The sequence below is a fragment of the Callospermophilus lateralis genome, chromosome 16, assembly GCF_048772815.1.
Source record: "Callospermophilus lateralis isolate mCalLat2 chromosome 16, mCalLat2.hap1, whole genome shotgun sequence".
NCBI lineage: Eukaryota > Metazoa > Chordata > Mammalia > Rodentia > Sciuridae > Callospermophilus > Callospermophilus lateralis.
Genome location: NC_135320.1, coordinates 44,151,211 through 44,170,977, shown reverse-complemented (window position 1 = coordinate 44,170,977; position 19,767 = coordinate 44,151,211). Strand labels below are relative to the sequence as shown.

At 37.8% G+C, this 19,767-nt stretch overlaps 1 protein-coding gene across 1 annotated transcript; it reads right to left on the bottom strand.

The window, feature by feature from the left end:
* Positions 1-4,561: 4,561 nt before the first annotated feature.
* Positions 4,562-14,430, bottom strand: Ca3 (carbonic anhydrase 3). The gene is made up of 7 exons (XM_076835864.1): positions 14,321-14,430; positions 13,385-13,582; positions 11,140-11,258; positions 9,506-9,598; positions 8,369-8,431; positions 7,257-7,412; positions 4,562-5,656 (listed from the first exon to the last, which is right to left on the bottom strand). The coding sequence occupies exons 1-7, from the start codon at positions 14,352-14,354 to the stop codon at positions 5,537-5,539; spliced, it is 783 nt and encodes a 260-aa protein (XP_076691979.1). The 5' UTR covers positions 14,355-14,430; the 3' UTR covers positions 4,562-5,536.
* Between the last annotated feature and the right edge of the window lie 5,337 nt (positions 14,431-19,767).

Sequence of the window (19,767 nt, the reverse complement as noted above, 5' to 3'; positions counted from 1 at the left end):
CCCTTGAACAAATGTGTTTGGAACCATCCACCTTGCAAAGTGCATGTTGCATGAATATCATAGAAATTCAGGGACAAGTTGGAACAGAGAAAAATGTACATTTAATGGCCAAAATATTTTTCCTGAGGCCTCAGATTCTTCTACCTGGGAATGATTTAAATACGAGGGAGAATCGGATTCCCTGTTTACTGCACAGTTGATTTCTCACCTGGCTAAAATTAGCTTTTAAATCACTGGGTTTTCTGCCGCTGCAGTGCACTTGGTCCCCTGTGACTGAACTGTTAGACTCGCTTTTACTCCTGCTGATTACCTGTGATTATCTACCTGGTCAAGTTGTCGGGTGGCTGCACCTACTGAACACTTTCACATCTGCAGTTGATTAGCTCTCTAGCCAACCCCTTGATCATAGATTTTATACCTTAATTGTCTTATCTCCTTTTGTTCATTTGCAATTGAATCACCCCCAAAATATAAACCCTCCTCCCAGGAGTGGCTGGTACATGTTATTCAGCATTCTGATTTTATGACATGCCCAGACAAGCTCAAAATTAATTTCATGGCAGGAAAGTTTCTGTATTTACTATTAAGACAGATTTTCCACTTTGTGCAGAACTCCCAGGGACTGTGTTTCATTGACATTTGGGAGCCAATGTTGAACAGAACGAGCACCACGGTTCCCCCGGCTCTCCTCTTTGGTTTTTCTTCAGGATGTTTTACTAACTATGCACTTCCACAAGTAAAGTGCAGAGCTCCTGGGACAGAAGCTTCATCAGGGGAAATCATCTGGTCCTCCTCTGTATTACCTCTTCTAGCAAAGTGCTGGTTCCACATGGCCACGTCTTAGTTTTCCAGCTGCATACATAGAATATGAGCTGCAGTCAGTGTTTGACATTATCATTTTCTCCCAATAGCAAGCAGAAGTGAGTTCATGATAGAAACTCTTTTTAATATAATCTGAATAAATAAATTGTAGATTCACATTGCAAGTAAAAAAAATTTTAAAAAGCATGATTTAGGCATTGGAATAAGCTAGTAATATTTTTCTTGGTTGAAGTAAAATTAATTTACAAAAGCTTTAACTCCTATTGAGAGTTGTGCCAGAATGACTATCACAGCAGTTTACTTGTTTTAACTTGTTTAGTTCTTAATATAACCTTCTGGGAAGGTAATACTATTATTCTGATTTACAGATGAGAAGAGACACAAATAAATTAAATTGCCCAAGACCTCATAGCCAGCCAATGTTGCTTGGCTTGACCCAGTAGTCCTGAATATTGAATAGGACTTTAAAATATTTGTTTCTTATATATTTAAATTTTAGTTCAATAAGTACCCTTTTCCCCCTAAGGCCTCATTTTTTTTACTATTAAGATTCACACAAAAAAAAAATTGTAGAAATTTACTACTTTTTCTTTTGTAGATATATATTAATGTTTAATAATAAGTATTTGAATAAGGGAAATAGGTTTTGATTAAATTTTTTAAATTTATTGCTCTGAAATTAATGTGAATAAAACAATGACTTTGAATTTCAATCATTTTTGTAATTATTTTGCTGCCATCTAGTGAACCATATGAATTTTTTAAACATTTTGCTGTCATCTAGTGGCTGAAGTGAAAATAACCTATGCCTTCTCAGCTGCATTTTAAGAATTACCTACCTTGGGAACAGTTTCTTTCTCTCTCTCTCTCTCTCTCTCTCTCTCTCTCTCTCTCTTTCTTTCTTTTTTTAAATATATATATATACATATATACATATATATATTTAGTTATAGATGGACACAATATCTTTATTTTGTTTATTTATTTTTATGTGATGCTGAGGATCGAACCCAGAGCCTCACATGTGCAAGGCAAGCGCTCTGCTACTGAGCCACAACCACAGCCCCTTAGGAACAGTTTTTAAAAATCATTTGACTTGTATCGAGTCTAACATTTTTAAAAGTCTGACATTAACAGTTAACAATCTTCTTTCTCAACTCTTCTCACTTATTCTTCCTCTGATAAATAATTCACTTTCCTTATGTTCTGGTAACTTCTTTACTATCAAATAACGCATTAGAAGAAAAATGAGAAACCAATTAATTTTCTACAGCTATGATATTTCATGTGTTTTGAGAATGATATGTTGTTCTAGACCTATTTTATTTGTGTCAGTTCTTATTTGGATAACCAACATAATTTTTCACATGTACCTTAGCTTGATTATTGTTGATCCATTTCAATTGTATTTGTTTTATTATATAAATGGTTACCGCCAGACACTAAAAGTTTCAGATTTTCATGTTCTAGGTAGAATACTTCTAATTCATTACTGTAAATATTCACTGATTGTACACTTAAAAGCTTGTATCAGATATCCTGAATCATTATTTCCCTTTTCATAAATATATCCTATCTCCACATTAAAAGGGTAGGAATTGTAATTTATTTGTAACCTTAAAACCTAACAATATCCGACATTCAATAAATTCATGTTGATGCTTTCCTATTTGTAGGTTTTTAAGTGTATAATCATCTGCATTCACAATACTTAACCCAATTAGTTTCTGCCTTATTATGAAATTTTAAGAAACATCTGATGATGATACCTGAGGAACAAAAGTTGGCAGATGCTGAAACTCTTTCACCACAGCAGTCCGTGGCTCTGCCCCTTTGTAAGATGTAAATGCCTGAAGTACAATTGTTTAGAGGTTTGTGCCTGATCAGGAAAAATGAACCCCCCTTGGAATAAAGACTCAAGTACATGTTCAATATTCCAATGGACGTTTATAATGTTGCTGCACTTTGAGGGAAAAAAGAAGTTGAGAAGAAGTTTTAAGTTGGATGATAATTGTGGTCATTAGCAATCACTCATATTGTGGGAGAATATGTTCTACTGGAAATCTCCCACCTGAAGCTGCAGAGCATTTTCCAAGAAGATATAAGATAAGCAAAATCCAGTCTTAGTATTAATCATGTAGAGAACTGTGTGGTTCAAAGAGTACTTTTCCTGGATTCCTCTATATTCATGACATCATTCATTCAAATACTTACTCCATGCTTATTAAGTGTCAGACACACTACTGAGCAATAAGGTCACTGTTGGTGTGCCAGACTCATGTCCATGCCCTAACAGAGATTATGTTCTGTCTCCTTTGATCCAGCATTTTCCCTCAAAACAACTCCAGGCTTGTCCAGCTGGTATATGGAATAAGACCTGTCTGTAGCTGTATTAGTTTATGCATTTCTCTTCACATAGAGTGAATACTGAATACATTTTTACAGTGCCCTGGCATTACTAAGTAAGTACCCTGAGAGAATGAGCTTGTGTGTTACCACTAATGATCAAAGCTCCACGCCTCCTAATTTCAAGGGATTTAATTAACACATCCACTTCATACTGACCAACCTGGTTTCACCTCACCCAAGTGGTACTCTATTAAATAATGGTAGCCTCACAGGACTCTATCACATGACTTGACTTCCAGCAACTCAGGACTCTCCTGACCCAATACTGTCTTCATTCCTTAGAGTAATGAACTTATAGCTGCCATTTTCTCAAATAGTTAACATATTAACCCTGAAGTAATGAAAAGATGATCAAAGTCACTAACAACAAAAATAGATTTTATTCTGTGTTGGTTTTTTGCCTCTGTGACAAAATGCCTGAGAAAAACAACTTAAAGGAGAAAAGATTTATTTTGGCTCACATTTTTAGAGGTTTAAGTTCATGGCCAGCAGGCTCTATGATTTCTGGGCCTATTGTGAAGCAGTACACCATGGTGGAGGTGATGCAGTACATCATGGTGGAAGGGTATGAAAAAAAAAACTGCTTACCTGATAGTTTTTGGAGAGCCGTGAGAGGAAGGGGCCATGGACAACACATAGTTCCCAAGGGTATGTTCCCAAGGACTCTCCCTTCAACTCAGGCCCATTTCCTACCATTTCTACTACCTCTCAATAGGCCATTAAATTATGAATCCATCAATGGATTAATTTATTGATGAGGTCAAAGCCATCTTTATCTAGTCACTTCCCAAGAGTTCACCTCTGAGCATTGTTGCATTGGATACCAAACTTTCCACACATGAGCCTTAGGGGAAAACCTCAGATCCAAATCATAACAGTGTCTGAAGATATTAAATGTTTAAAGGTTTAGGGGCTGGGGATGTGGCTCAAGCGGTAGCGTGCTTGCCTGGCATGTGTGCGGCCTCGGTTCGATCCTCAGCACCACATACAAACAAAGATGTTGTGTTCGCCGAAAATTAAAAAAAAAAAAAAAAATTAAAAATTCTCTCTCTCTCTCTCTTTAAAAAAAAAAAAATGTTTAAAGGTTTAAATATCTGGACTTCTGCTGTGTCAGACCAATGTCATTCCTAAGCTTTTTTATGAAATAATGCCATAAATGCTACATTCTGACTTATTTGCCTGCCTGTATAATTCATTGCAGGGAACCCAGAATTTTAATCAATGTTGAGGCCTCTGGGAGCTATTTCACACTTTCCGGATATATAGTCAAACATTTCTTTTGTTGGCACTAATTGCCTTGGTCCCCACTTAAGGAATGTAACATTCAAACTCAGAACTTGAGTCCTTTATTGCTACACTTCAGTTACAGAAACAAACCCACAAAAGTTTGCCATTCTCCATTTTTGCCACTTATAATGCATTTTCTTTAAAACACACAGCAGCCAACTTTTGTGTCCATGTCTTTATTGGTTTTGGTGATCAGTACAACTGCTTTTGCTTCAAGTGCTGTCATTTACTCCTTTGTGTTCTAGGAATCATTAATTCCAGCCTCAAATATGCTAGACATTAGAGAAAGTTTTTGCTTTAATAGGCATGCAAAGATAAAAGTAACGAAATAAAAAATGAATGGCCCTGCTTCAGATAAAGAAAACCATATTTATGAAGAAGAAATTCAGATACCACAAATTCAGATACCACATCAAAACTTCTAAAACTCCTAATGTGATTTCCTTTAATGGACTATCAAAACCAGATATCTAGATAGTAGCTAAAATTCAAAAAATGATGGTCTTCTCTTTGGTGTTATTTAAGAGGCAAAACACATTAGCAATTCAATTCTTGGTGTAACAAACATTCTGGCTTATGTTGGTTAGATAATCTTCATCTACCTCTCTTCCTACATATAGAATTACTCATTACTTCTGTAAGATGGACAACTCATAATACAAAAATAGGAAATCTGAGGTTCTGTGAAATTTAAGATGACAGAAAAATACTGCTTGAGCGCCATTTTTCTGTCTTTATTCTTCTATTTTTGTTTCTTCTTCTTGGAAATCTTACCAGAAATACTACTGTGATAGAAAAAAAAAAAGATGATGATAACAAAGGTCAAGTGTGAAATTCATGCTTTTGTATTAGATCTTGTCAAAAGTGACTTTGGTTTCTTGGTGACTGCATTTGTCACATTCCTTGCTCAGGTGTGAGGACAGGAAATACACTTGCGGTAAGGAGCACCAGAAGGAGGCAAGGAACCAAGCTCTCCAATGGCAGGTTTCCTTTCCTGAAGAGGGCAAGACACAGCAGCTCACTTGAAGGAGGCTCTCACCACCCTGTTCTTGATAGGCTGCGGAGGGCGCCAGTTCCCCACAAGGGGCACCGGGGGCTCGTTCTCTGCACTGGCAAAGAGGCTGCGCAGTTTGGCCATCTGCAAGGGGCAGGGCAGATGGTTAGCAAGGCATTTGAACCAAGTGGGCAAAATAGAGTTAGAAATCACTGACTTTCTAAACAGGACAAGCAAACCCTAAATCATATCTCTAGCACTCAGTCCAGAGCTACTTAGCTACCAGTTCCTGAGTAATATAATTTTGTTTGTTTGTAAAGCCTTTCCTCCGCCCCCAATTAATTCAAGATCACCACACCCTTTGGTCAAACCATTTCCTCCTGAATTCTGAAACAGTTCTTTTAATTTAAGAGGTCAGTATGAAATACACATTTTATATAGAAAGGCATGACAATTTAACATAGGTGCAAACAATTATAAGCTTAATAGGCCTTCATTATGTAAGTTCATGACATGGATTATTTTATTTTATTTTATTTTTTAATTATACATGGACACAATGTCTTTATTTTACTTTATGTGGTGCTGAGGATCAAACCCAGTGCCTCATGCATGCTAGGCAAGCACTCTACCTCTGAGCCATAACCCCAGCCCCACCCCCCAAATCAACTATTTTAAAAGAGCAAAAAGAAATTAGAGTCATTTTCAATTTTGAGCTTTTTTTCATTAAAGGACCAGAAAATAGGAATATTATATTTTCACATTAAAATGTTTTTGGCTTTTCTTCTTGGAAAAATTTTATTCCTTTTTCAAAATATTTATACCAATGAGTAAGACCTTTCAATCTGAACTTTTGATAAAATTGTCAGTTTATGTATGTGAATCCACACTGGCAGAAATATGAAAGTTAATGTTAATTGGGCAAAGGAGACAGTGGTGGACTGATGTAACTATTGTAGGAGCATTCATGTTTTCTGTGTTGTTCACTTGCTTAAATGTTTTCTTTCCATGTCTCTGAACACTTACTTTCTCTGAAATAGCTTTTCTTGAGTAAGTGGAGGGGAGAGGTACCAAGGACTGAACCCAGGGCCTCATGCATGCCAGACAAGCAGTCTCCCCACTGAGTTACATCTCCAGCCCCTTGAAAACCTCCTTAACAAATGTTGCTAAGCTGTTCTTTGGATGAACAGAAAGACTAGAAGCCTGAGAAGAGAAGCCAAGAAGTGTTGGAAGCAGACAGACCAAAGCTGGGCTTAGGATCCTGCACATGGCTGTGTTTTCATGGGTAAATTACTTTACCTTTCTGAGACTCAACATACTTATCTGTAAAACTGGAGAAATAATATATACCTCACAAGAATGTTAAATCCTTTTTAATTCCCTTCTCCCTCCCTGGCCTCTATTTGCCAACCCATTTTCTAACCTGTGCTCAGTATTTCGGGTACATTCAAATAAATGTAGACTCACTTATATTAATCTAAACCCTTAAGTGTTTTTAGAGCATGAACTTAATCATTGTTTACTATCACAACTACTTTTAAACCATCTGCATCTGTTCTGGTACTCTTGGTACTCCTGTGCCAAGCTGATTCTAATTAACCAGGGCAAACTGTGAAATCTCTAGGAGCAGAGCTGTTCCTAAGTATCCATTCAATAGCCATATTTTTCCATGTAGCATCTGCATCTTCTACTGGCAGCCAGTGATAAATGCGGGCGCCTCAGAGGCGCTGTGGTGGCCTTTTACCTGGTCGGAGCTCACGGTGATAGGCTCCTTCAGGAGCAGCCACACGATGCACTCCTCACAGGGAGGCGTGGTGAAGGAGCCATGGTAGGTCCAGTAGTCCCGGCAGGCAGGGAACAGGCAGGACGGGTCAAAGTGCGTGAAGGGCGCCTCCTTCCCCTGGAAGAAGGTAAGGCACAGGCTCTGTGAATTGACGCACACACGGCCACACCCCAAAAGTCTCTCCATTGCATTTGTGCAAATAGATTTCAAGTTCAACAGAGATATTGGAACTTTTGACCAAGGCTCAGGCCTTTCAGAAGTAAAGGGCAAAAGTTTGGGGAGTTGTAATATTGTAAAGTATTACAATCATTGTAATATTTTATTCCTTAACGTTTTAACCACTAGCAGAGCTATAATTCTACCGCTTCTTATGAGGGAAAACTCATACTGTATATAAAACATAACAGAAGTATTTCATATAGGTTGATGTTTTAGTTCTGGATGATAACAGGCTTGCATTTTAAGCGAATGCTATATTTCAGATTACTTACTTATTTTAGTGGTATAACAATAGCAGGTGGGGACTGGGGCTGTAGCTCAGTGGTAAAGCACTTGCCTCACACGTGTGAGATACTGGGTTTGATCCCCAGCACTTTATAAAAAATAAAGATACTGTGTGTTCATCTACAACTAAAAATATATATATTTTTAAAAAGTTAATAGCAGTAAATTTGAATAGTCCCAAAGACAACTAAAATGTGTCTGCTAATTAGATAAGTCAACTGTTAGGATTGAAAATATATAGGGCAGCACCAGGATTTAAAAGACCAGCATGGCTTACACTGAGAATCTCTGAGATCCTGGGCATGTATGTGGGTGGGGAGGGAGAGGGCAAGGTGACCACTTCATTGCTCTGATTCTCACCCACTTCCTTGAACTATGTATTTGAAATGTGAAAGTGCTCTAAAAACTATAAACCATACAAATATAATGGCATTTATTTTTATATGCAAATGAGCATATCTATTGGACATAGCAACTGATTTTAAGTGAAAAAAATACACTTGAGAGTGTAAAAGAAAAAACTGATGTACTCTGCCTTATGCTTTAGGAGGGAAATTATTTTCTCTTACCTTTGTCTTAACTTTGTCCAGTGCATCAAGTACAAGCTGGAATTCGCCTTTCTCCCGTCCTATCTAGAAAAAAAAATGAAATCCCACATGATGTTTTCCCCTCTCCATAATTTAAGATTGTCTTAAAAACTGATTTTGATCCATCATATGCAACTAGTGTTTATAACTCTGCCAGAATGTCTTGTACTAAGCAAAAACATGAGTTTATCCCCCCACCCCCAGATTTTAGAGGATACATTTTCTGATCTAAACTTAGACTTTAGGCCTCTGAAGTACAAAACCACAAAATTACATGTTGCTCTGGTTCTACACCCTTGACCTTCTCTGGAAAGTTGTTCCATTTTCTTTCTTTCTTTCTTTTTCTTTTCTTTCTTTTCTTTTCTTTTTTTTTAATAGAGTTAGAGCTAGAGTGTACTTTATGTATCTGAAACTAAATTCATTGTCTTTCCTCTCAAGCCCACTTCAGCTCCTATTGTGTTGTGTTCCAGCCCTGAAAATGACCCCGTCAATTCAGAACATAAAGCAAATTAGGTCATTCAAAAAGAAAGACACCAGATTTTCACCTCTGGCTTAAAATCTAGATTGTGTTACCACCAAATTCATGTGTTAATGATACTAAGTCCTCTTTAAACCAAGGCTGGCTCAACAACACACACATTCCATGTGCTATCTTAGCCGGGGGATCATGTGGGTGGTGGCCACCTTAAGCTGAGGGGATGTCCAGCCAGCTACTTGGCATCACAGAAGTTCCCAACATGGGCTTTTCTGGTTTCCAGTGCAGTTGAAACAGAACAGTGAAAAGAATAATGAGCACATGCCACCCTCACCCTCCTCACCACCATAATAAGGTCCCTTGAGTTTTTATCCCCAACACTCCACACACAAACATCTTAAGAAAATTTAGAAGTACCAGGTATTGGAGTTTGGAAAAAAAATACTTTTAGTAAAAAAATACTCTGAGTTTATTTTAGCAAAAATGTCTGGATTACTTGAGTGAGTAATGATCAGTATGTGGAGGAAGGAAAAGATACAACTATACCCCTCAGACATCAGGAAGGAATGGAAATCATAGTATCCTCATCCTTGATAAGGGACTACATTTTTTAAATTAAAAAATATGGTCGATTTTTACCTTACCTTCAGAAAAATGCCAACCACAGCAATTCCATCAGGCTGCTTCAGAGCTTCTCCAAAAGTGTTATACTTTGGATTCCAGTGAACCAAGTGAAGCTGAAACCATAAAATACAGGTTATGAGGTAAATCCCTGGAATAAGAAAACGAGTAAAAAAAAAAAAAACATTTGCAATAAATCAAAAACAGGTGCATTCTAAGGATTGTTGCTTCACATTCTCATAGAAGTTGATAAAATTCTAAATAATAGCATGCAATACTTTAGTGAAATTGTTAATGGTTCAAATAAAATGTGTTTGAAATTACCCACTTCCTTATAGCCAGGGCCCTAGAACCTAGTGGCAACCTTATCTTAATTTAGAACATGTGTACCCATTAAGTTAATCAGGTTTTCCATATTGAGTTACTTAGCGTGGCAAAAAAAAAAAATGTGTATATAATAGTTTATGGCAGTTAAAATATTTTATTAAAGATCAAAAGTATAGTAATAATCCCACGGGTAAATGTCAAACCCAAGGGCTTTCCCACATCTGTAAAAAATAGCCTAAACTTTCCCCATTTTTGGAGAAGATGTCTAATGGCAAAGCATTCTAAATAATTACTCTTGGCACTGGCTCTTAAATTGGCTACAGAGAAATGGACTGATCATAATGAAGTACTTTGGGTTTCTAAGGGTTTAATTTAGAAAACAATTGTGCTGCCTAATGATAGGCAGCTAGGAGAATGTTCCCACATGCCTCCAGTTCCTACCTCAGCCACTATGTTGACCAGAGGTTGCCCTTGGAAAGACTGAAGTGGGAAAAATGAATGGATCCTCATCTTTAGGGCACTACTTACTGGCTTGACTTTACAAAGAGATCATAGAGGTAGCTTCTCTTACTCTCTTTGAAGTGTAATGTCTTGATCTGAGCTGTAAGTCATGATTTTTTTTTAATGGGCTGAGACAAAGAGTAGTATTTGCTTATATTAAATTATATATATATATATGTATATATATATACACACACACACACACACACACACACACACACACATATATGGGTTACATAATGCATACATTTATATGCACACCTTCATTAAAAATTACAATGTGAGCATTAGTCAGAATTATTAACTGCAAATTTTTAAACATTATATTCTTATATAAGAGACAGCATAGAACACGAGGGAAGATGATGAACTCTGAAGCCAATCTGCATAAAGAAAAGCACCAGGTCTAGCACTCATCAACTATGTACCTGTTATGTAACTTTTCTGTGCCTCCATTGCTTTACCTGTAACCTACTGCCTAGGGCTGCTGAGAGGATTAAATGAGTCCATCATGTACATACTTAATAAATACTAGCTATCCTTATTGTTCTAGTTCCATTCAGAACCCTGGCATTTTTTTATGTTAAGCAGCTGATTTCTTAATAGAACCTTGGAAGTCTTCATGCTTAACACTAACCCACACACACCCCTTTTTACTGTCTAGCCTAGAATGTTTGGCAGCTCCAGTGTACGCTGACACTACAACTCTTTTCACTACAGGCTTGAAGCAAAAACAATGGGTATTGTTTAATTGCTGCACTTGTTCTTTTTTAATCTCTTGAGTTTTCAATGTGGGAGACCTAGAGTAGATTCTGGCCGTTCCTCCTACCTCTGCTGCATACTTGACACCATCCACCGTGTGCTCAGAGCCGTGGTCATCGGAGGAGCCCCAGTGAAGGTGAAACTGGCGAAGTCGGTAGGGCCCAGGAAGAGGACCGCCTCTCAGCACTGTGATTTGGATAAGCAAGGTCAGCAGTAATTCACATTTCCTGCAGAGAGCCCTACTTTACATAGGTACTCGTACCAGCAAGACTTGATGGGCAAGAGGTGGTCAGTCTACTGGGCAGATGGAGCCATTCGCAAGCACACCAATCTCCTCACCAAATGAAGTCTTGAGACATATCAAAATAAGGTGCTTTCTTTTCTGTCCTTGTTTAGTTTGCTTATTTTATTATTTTTAAAATGTGATTTGAACATTTAGAAAAATAAAATTAAAATAACAAATGGACAATAAGAATGTGTATACCCAAAGAACAGGTCAGTGATGTGGTGTGTAGGAAGAACTTGACAATTGATAGACTTAAGTTCCAATCCTAGTTCTACCCCATGAGAGCTGTGTGACTTCAGACAAGTTGCTAAATTTCTCTGAATCATTTTTGCATCTCTGAGAAGGTGATAATAATTCCACACTTTCAGAGCTGCTGTGAGGATTAACTGAGATTAAACACCTTAATGGTGTTCATCACAATGCCTGCATGGTGATCAGTGCACGTACATGAATTCCTCCTCCATGTCTTGCTTTCGACTACATTTTTTTTTTTTTTTTTAGGAATACAAGCAAGAACTTTCACCCACATCTAATTTAGACTCTGTCTACTCAAATCAGATGAAATTGAAAATTCATAAATTTCCCAGGAAATCAATTACTGTGGACTGCTAAACTTGGTAATTCTTGGTAGCAATAATTTGGGTTTCTTGAATGAATGTCTCAATTCATTCAGCTTAGGAAAGAGTTTAGAGGTTCAAATATCTTCCAGAGGACATTGGAAACTATGCAGAAACATTAAAATCAAGATCTAGCCACGTAAGCTATCAAAATAGAATTCAGAGGGAAGCTATTTAGGAAATGACTGGCCACTCTAAGTGGGACAAAGATGTAAAACGATAATGCTAGGCCTGTTTGAGCTTGGTCATGAAGGAAGAAAATGGTTTGAGGTATTGTATTTTTTCTATCCAATTGCTTGAAATAGTTACTATCTGGACATATGAGTCCAATTTATTAAATAAATTACATGAAATTGCAAATATTCAACTATTGACTGCTTTAAAAATGGCATTTTTCATGTGGTTCAGCCTAATGAAAACTGTCTAATTTCATTGCTTTTCCTTCAAAATGGATCTTGTTTTCAATGGTGAGAAAGGAGAGAGAGCAACATGAAATTACTGTTTAAGAAAAAGTAAACTTCTATTATATTACTTATTGGAACCTTCTGGTAGGCAGAAATTCTGACTCTTCTTTTTTACATCACTAAGAACATTCATGTATGTATATAAATAAGGATAATTTTAAGTTTATTAGAAATGTGATTATAAGAAAATGTGTTATACACATCAGGCATAAATTATTAAAGAAAAAGTGTTGCTTACCTCATTTATGGTAAAATAAGGCATTTCTAATTGTACTTTTATTTCATTGATTTGTTTACTAAGGTAGGTTAAACTTTAAAAAAGAAAAGATAATTTATCACACACAAATACTCAAGAAAAAGAAGATCAGATACTACAAAATACACTCACTAGAAGGATAAGTCAAATGAACCCCCACTGAAGCCCTGAAGCCCAATCATTTTGACCCATATGAAGGCCTCTTCTCTCCCCTGGATTGGCCTCCTCTGGGCACCAGGGGAAGAAAATTCATGTTTCTTTATTGTATTTCTTGCTTTGTAGAAGGGAATCTCTGTCAAACGGGGGAGTGGGAGCCTTGCACTCCTTGCACTGTGGTCAAAAAGCACAAGAACCCTCGGCTATTGGCCATCGGAGTTGGAATACTAACTTGGATTCATTGCCATCGCTGTCCTATCAAGCTCCCATTTCAGGAAAGCATTGCCAACTCTTAGCTTGGGCATGGGGCCATTTTGCAACAACAAAGTATCAGAATTAGAGGGTGAGACATTCCTCTTCATTGCATAAATGTAATTCTTCACAACTAAAGCAAAGTTGAATGTCACCTCATCTCCATTTTCAGGGATGAAGGGCTCCCTCTTCCTACTAATTCTGTTACCATGTCATAACTCACATTTGCCAGAACAAACAATGAAAACATCCATGTGCCCCTATCTAAGTGCTATACTTACTTGACCTATCATAAGTGTCATCAAACACAACTCTGCAGGTCTTCCCATTGTTCAGGATGGTTTTGGCAGAGCCAGGATCATAAGATGCTGACCAAGGCTGCAGAGAAGGGTCATGCTTGATATCTTTAGTATGCAGCTCAATGGGCGACTGGTTGTCACCCTTGGCAATTGGGTAAAGTTCGTGCCAGTGATCAGGACCTAGGAAACAGAGTTGAGATTTATTTATTTGGTGGTACAACCCAATATCTAAGGCCTCTTTCAAATTGACTAAAGCCAACAAAATACTCATATGCTAGATAATAATTACAAAAGATCTGGGGTTTGAATTGAGCAATATAAGACTTAGTATTTAAGATCTATTCATAGTTTTGCTAATAGTATACTTGGAGGCTATATTTAATTCTGTGTATTCCTGCTGCTGTCTCAGGAAGATGGCCTGAAAGGCTTACTTTTAAAATAGACTTAATTCATTGACCACATAAAGTTTTTGCATCGCTGTGATTTTCAGAACACAAAGGTATCCTTTTCCCACGGGTTAGATAGAAGGGGTAGGTGGAGCAGAAATTCTTATCTCAACACTAGCCTGGGAGAGATTATGTGTGTGCTGGGTCTGGGAGTAAGGGACAATCAGATCTGCACCTCGGGTGCTCTGACTTCTCAGTCAGAAGCAACATCATTTAGGCAAGTTAAGAACTCTGAGCATCAGTTTCATCCAAGGAAAACACCAAGTCGATAGAAAGGAGAACTAAATGAGATAAAGGCAAAAAGACCAGCAGCATTTGGCACTTGAAAAATTGCTCAGTAAATGTTAGTTTTTACCCCCACTCCAGGCCTGCATTTTCCAGAGCACTCCCTAGAATCGCCTACATTCTGTGCAATGCCAGGATATACTCTGGTAAGCATCCTGGACCAGGGGCTGCAGCTGCCGGCACTCACCATTGTGGCTGGCGTAGCCCCACTCCTTGGCCATGGTCGTCTTTGTGGGAGCTGGATGGATTCTGTCTTCTCTCTCCGGGCGCGTCGTGCAGAGCCCTCGCAAGTCCTCGCCTTTTATATAGGTCCCCAGCACACTGCATGGCCTTATTAGGTCAGCGAAGGTGGGGCAGGGGGCTAAACTGGATTGGGGTGGTATTTGGAAGGCGGGGTGGGGGAAGCCAATGAATTACAAGAGTTGCACAGCTGTCGGGGGCCAGTGGGGTGGAGTGGGGCGGGGTGGGTGAGGTCCCCACTCCCCGCCCTCGCCCAGGAACCCTGGCTCCCGGCCCTTGCATCTCTCTTTCTGGGTGTCCTAAAGCTGCAGGGCTTTCCAAGCGGCGCCGACGTGCAGAAATGCGAGTGGCTTTCGACTGGTCCTCCCTCCCCCTCTCCTTCCTTGCTTTTGGAGAGTCGGAGGGGTGCCGAGAATGCAGTGCAGTCGCTGTGCTTAGCCGTGAACTGAAATCTGCATCCCGGCAGCTTGTGCTGCCTCATTTAGAAGTTGCTTTTGCCACAGACTGACGGTGTGGCTGCGGTCTCTGGACGCTTCTGCGAGTTCTTTTACGCTGCAGCGATCCGGTTACGGTGACTGGAAAGAACCCATTTGTTTGCCTGACCCATGTTTGACTCCATTGCAAATAACTTGTAAAAATCTAAGGAGCAAAAGATGGAAAGAAAGAGTCCGGGAGAGCACGCTCTCTAACCCCGTTATCTTTAAAGAGATTGTCCTTTCCCTGGAACCGCACCAGATGGCATTTCCCAACCTAGCGGGTCGCTTTGGTCAGCAGCACGCCAAGGACTGAATCTGAGAGAGCGCAGGGAATCTGGGAGATGCCTGGATCCCAGGTTCGCGCAGAGCAGGAGACTGAGACTGACGTTGCTCTACTCTGTGAGCTGTACCTCTGCCCAAGTTCAGGAAAAGCCACGCATATCCTGAAATATTGGAAGGCCGCTATCAAAAAAGGAGTTGCAGTACCTAAAATGTGTGATTTCACTCACCAAGCCATAATGAGAGATTGGGGAAAAAAAAGAAGAAAAGGTTTACAGAATGTTTTTACATTTTTTCTTCCCCTCCTAAGTTGTTTCATAATATCATGAACCACAAGAAGGAGAATAAAACTGGCAAATCTAGCCTATACGTGGCAAAAGTACAGTTTAAAATACCTGGTATGGTTTGCATTGAATAAGTCAGTGTAATAGATATTTACAATTCTAAGACTATATTTTAAAATTTCTTCTGTTCTAAATCAGAAATCATTTTTTAAAAGACAGCAAGGAAAGATAAGCCAAATGTCAATGCTATCTTAAACAAGATTTCAGTACATGCAACATGTTTTTTTAAATTAATTACTTTGATTTTTTGTTTATGATAGTATTTTGTATTGGGGATAACAAAACTTGAAAAGGAAATCTCTCATCATGGCAAAGATAGCTCATCCCTAAGGCATGTGGAATGAGTGATCACACTCATAACCTGGACGCCAGGGGAGTCACTGCCCGGGATATTTTTGTGACCAGGGATTATTTGATCCACACAATAGCAGTGTGCAATCAGGAACCAAAGCACTTTGGAAAATCTAAGCAAACACAGCAAAACAAATACATTTAGATTCTGAGCTCAGATATGTCACTGTTGGATCAGAAAGTGTAGAGTTAAGATGCCTGGGCCAGGTTTTCAGTTTGTTATGGTAGAGTGGTGCTATATTTTTGGTGAATGGAAGTGTTTTATATTTTTTATCAACTCAGTAATTATTGGCATGAGTAAACCATAATCTTGTCTGATCAGTTCAATTGTTACAATCTCTCTTTCCCTGGTATTTATGGTTAGAAGATTGGTAACTAAATTTCATGTTATTTGATATTGTAGTAATACAATTAAGATATTTAAAAACATTTATCCCAAGAGCAATCTAGGAATTAATAATGCATTACTGTTTATGCATAAAAATTTCTTTTAAATAGGTTATTTGTAATTAGTTAAAGAATATGCACAGTGGCAAAGAATTTCAAATAAACACTAAGTAGAATTTGCACAATGAAATATTTAATAGTTTTAGATATATGGCCTTGAAAATGTTGATTGGCATTTTATTGTACTTTTTTTTTTAATACTATGGCTTGAACCCATGAGTGTACTTCACTACTCAACCACATAGCTAGTCCTTTTTTATTTCATATTTTGATTCAGCATCTCCTGAAGTTGCTTAGGGCCTTGCTAAGTTGCTGAGGCTGGTCTTGAACTTCCAATCCTCTTGCCTCAGCCTCCAAAGTCGTTGAGATTTTATTGTACTTTCTTATGAGAAGTTAATTTTTAAAAACTGTAATTTTAAGACAATTTATATCAAATCAAGTAATTTTAGATCATAATAAAATTTTTAGAAACCTTATCAGAATTCACCTACAAATATCTTTTTTCAGAAACCTCATCTACAAAGTTATCATCTGCATCTTAATTGATTTATCCCAGCATATTTGTCAGTAAATTTCAAAATTCCCTATCAACAGAGCAAAGACATAATTCTAAATTGTGTCCAAGACTTTGAGATTTCTGGAGTTGCTTGAAAAAGAAAGCTGTTAAGGGCTGGGGATATAGTTCAGTTGGTGGAGTGCTTGCCTTGCATGCATAAGGCCCTGGGTTCAATCCCCAACACCACTACCACCACCTCCCAAAAAAAGAAAGAAAGAAAGCTTTTAAATATACCCTGAGATTAAAAAAAAAAAAAAAAAAAAAAAAAAAGAGTTACCAGTGCTTACAAATTGTTTCCTAGCACATTGACAGCAGTTCTCCCAGGACCATAATTGGAAAGCTGATATAGTGGGCAAACTACAGGATTCTTACCCCAAAACAAGTGCACACATACAGAAAAGGAAAGAGAAACCAGAGAAACCAAGAAAGAAATTATGGCTAAACAGTTACTGGCAGGAAAAGAATGATTGAATATGACTGTTTCAATGTGACTATTTGTTAAAACCATAAATTTAAAAGATCTAGGGTAATAATATTTAAATATAATTTATTCATGATTTAGTATTTTGTTTTCCAACATACCAGGTAATATAACAAATTCAAATCTTCAAGTTGAAAATTTTTCTATTGCAACAGAAATTTTTTTTTAAAAGTGAGAAATGTATGACTTATTTACCTCTGGAGATCAAACCATAAATTAGGATTTGAAGTAAATTGCATAACTGGTTTCAATATTTTATATATTATAGGGGTATTTATTTTTATGACTTTTTATTTTCATAGACTAAGTTCTGCAATAGAAACATAAAAATGGCTAATAAAATAAAAACTTGTAATTAATTTATTTAACCATCACAGATACCATAATTTTGACCTTCCTCCCTGACTAACCGTATTTTGTAGGAAGGGATAAGCTCAGCTCCTGTTTGTCACCAGTGACAGCTGGTCACTTGGGTCAGAGCTTAAATTTTGGCTCCTATTCATGGCAAAGTTGTAGGAGAGCAGCCTGCGGTCTTATCCCAACTGTGGCCTATCCCTCACTGAAATGTATCTACCTGAGACAATCACTCACTTTATTTGAAAGTGGAAGCATGAATCCAAAGGTGAAGTCCTTCTAAGCCTATGCAGGAAGATTTGATCATCAGAGTACATGAATTTGAACTATTTTCTTCCATATATGAAGTCTTTTAAAACTTAGCAGCATTGTAAACAGAGAAAAACTCACTAAACTTCATGATATCTTTTCTTAGAATCAAATTAGGATGATTAAGTCTAGTTTGTAATAACTTGATGGTATCTGCTTGCAGAATTAACAAGTAGAATTTTGTTTTGTTTTGACATTTCAGAAACATTTCAATGATATTTTGCCTATTTATTTATTTATTTTATTTTTTTTGCCCCAGGAACCTCATCTGGGAAATGGAGTTGTGTCTGTCTTACAGGGTTCTTGTGAGGCTTAAATGAGATAATACATAAGGCACTTAGCACAGCTTAGGCCAGTGTAGTTAATACTCAGCAAAGTTAGTGCCCTTCTCTGGCCCTGTTCATTTCATCTAATTTCTCTCTGGGCTGTCACCTTCCCTTAATAATCCTTGTTCCTTGTTGGCCATAAACAGTGCCTTCAGTGCATGTCTCAAAGCATAGGTGCTAACCCGTGGACATCACTTAGATGAAGGATACTTTCTGCCTCTATTAAATAAACATAGACATTCACAGTCTTCACTCTTTCCTTCAACAGTTTTGAGCTGCTTGACCTAATCACCCATTGGCCCTTCTCACAGTGGGAATCAAAGCAAACCTTTTAAATCATATGCACAAAATGCACTAATCTAACAAAATTTACTGAAACTCATAGCGCTGGGTTAAGAACTTAAAAAAAAAAAATCATGTAAATCCTACGCAGCTTAAAACTTCTTTGCCATATTGTTTGATAAACAAGTTTTTAAAAGTAAAATTCAGACTCTTCTATGTGGCATTGAGGTGTTTTCAGACAGCCTATCCCAATCTTTCTTCCCACACTTGTCCATCCTTGGCTGTTGCTGCAGATCCTGTGGTCTTCCCATAACACACTCTATAATCTCAGCCCCTGCCTTTGCACAGGGAATGCCCTTTAGCTTAATTGTCCTCCCTTCATTTGTACCTGATAAATTTAAACTGCTTAACTTCACAGTCTACACACTGGACGGTGTTTGTGTAATTTTTCACACTGAAAAGCTGTCACCTTTAAAAGCAGTTCTCTAAAAAACATGATTTCTTTTGCTCCCTGCCACCATTTTGATTCAAGGCCAAGCCACTGTGGAGTTTTGCATTGACTCCTGTTGGGAAAGAGGGAAGAGAACTGTTTCCACTGTGATGTAAGTAATTTTTGCTTTCCTGTGGGGTGGAGGGAATGATATACCAACCATCCTCAATTCTACAGAAACTAAGGGGAAAAAAAAAATCTCAATTCTATTTCTGGCTTTCCTCATTAAGAGTTGTAACCCTAAGCTGGTCAGTTGATTTCTCAAAATAATAACTTCCCTGGACACTTCACTCCATTTTTAGCACCAAATAAGATAATTTATGTGCTACCACTTGAAAACTAACATTTTGCACTTATCACTAGTCTCATTTTATGAATTTAATTGAATAAATATTTTTAAGAATTGGGAAGCTTTCATGAAGGAAGAAATGTAAAGCATCATTTTTAAAATAGTAAGTGCCATTGTACAGGATACAACCCGGTGAGCCTAAAATCATGGCATCTGTTTTAGTCCATTCTTAGTTGCTATAACAAAATTGCCTGAGGCTTAGTTCAGAGTTCTTGGTGTTCAAAAGCTGATGCTAGCATTTGGTTGGCTCTGGTAAAGGCCTTACAAAGGATGGCATTCCAATGGTGGAAAAAAAGTGTGAGAGTAGTGAGCAGTACATGTGGAAAAAGGATTTGGGGGAAGTGCCTATC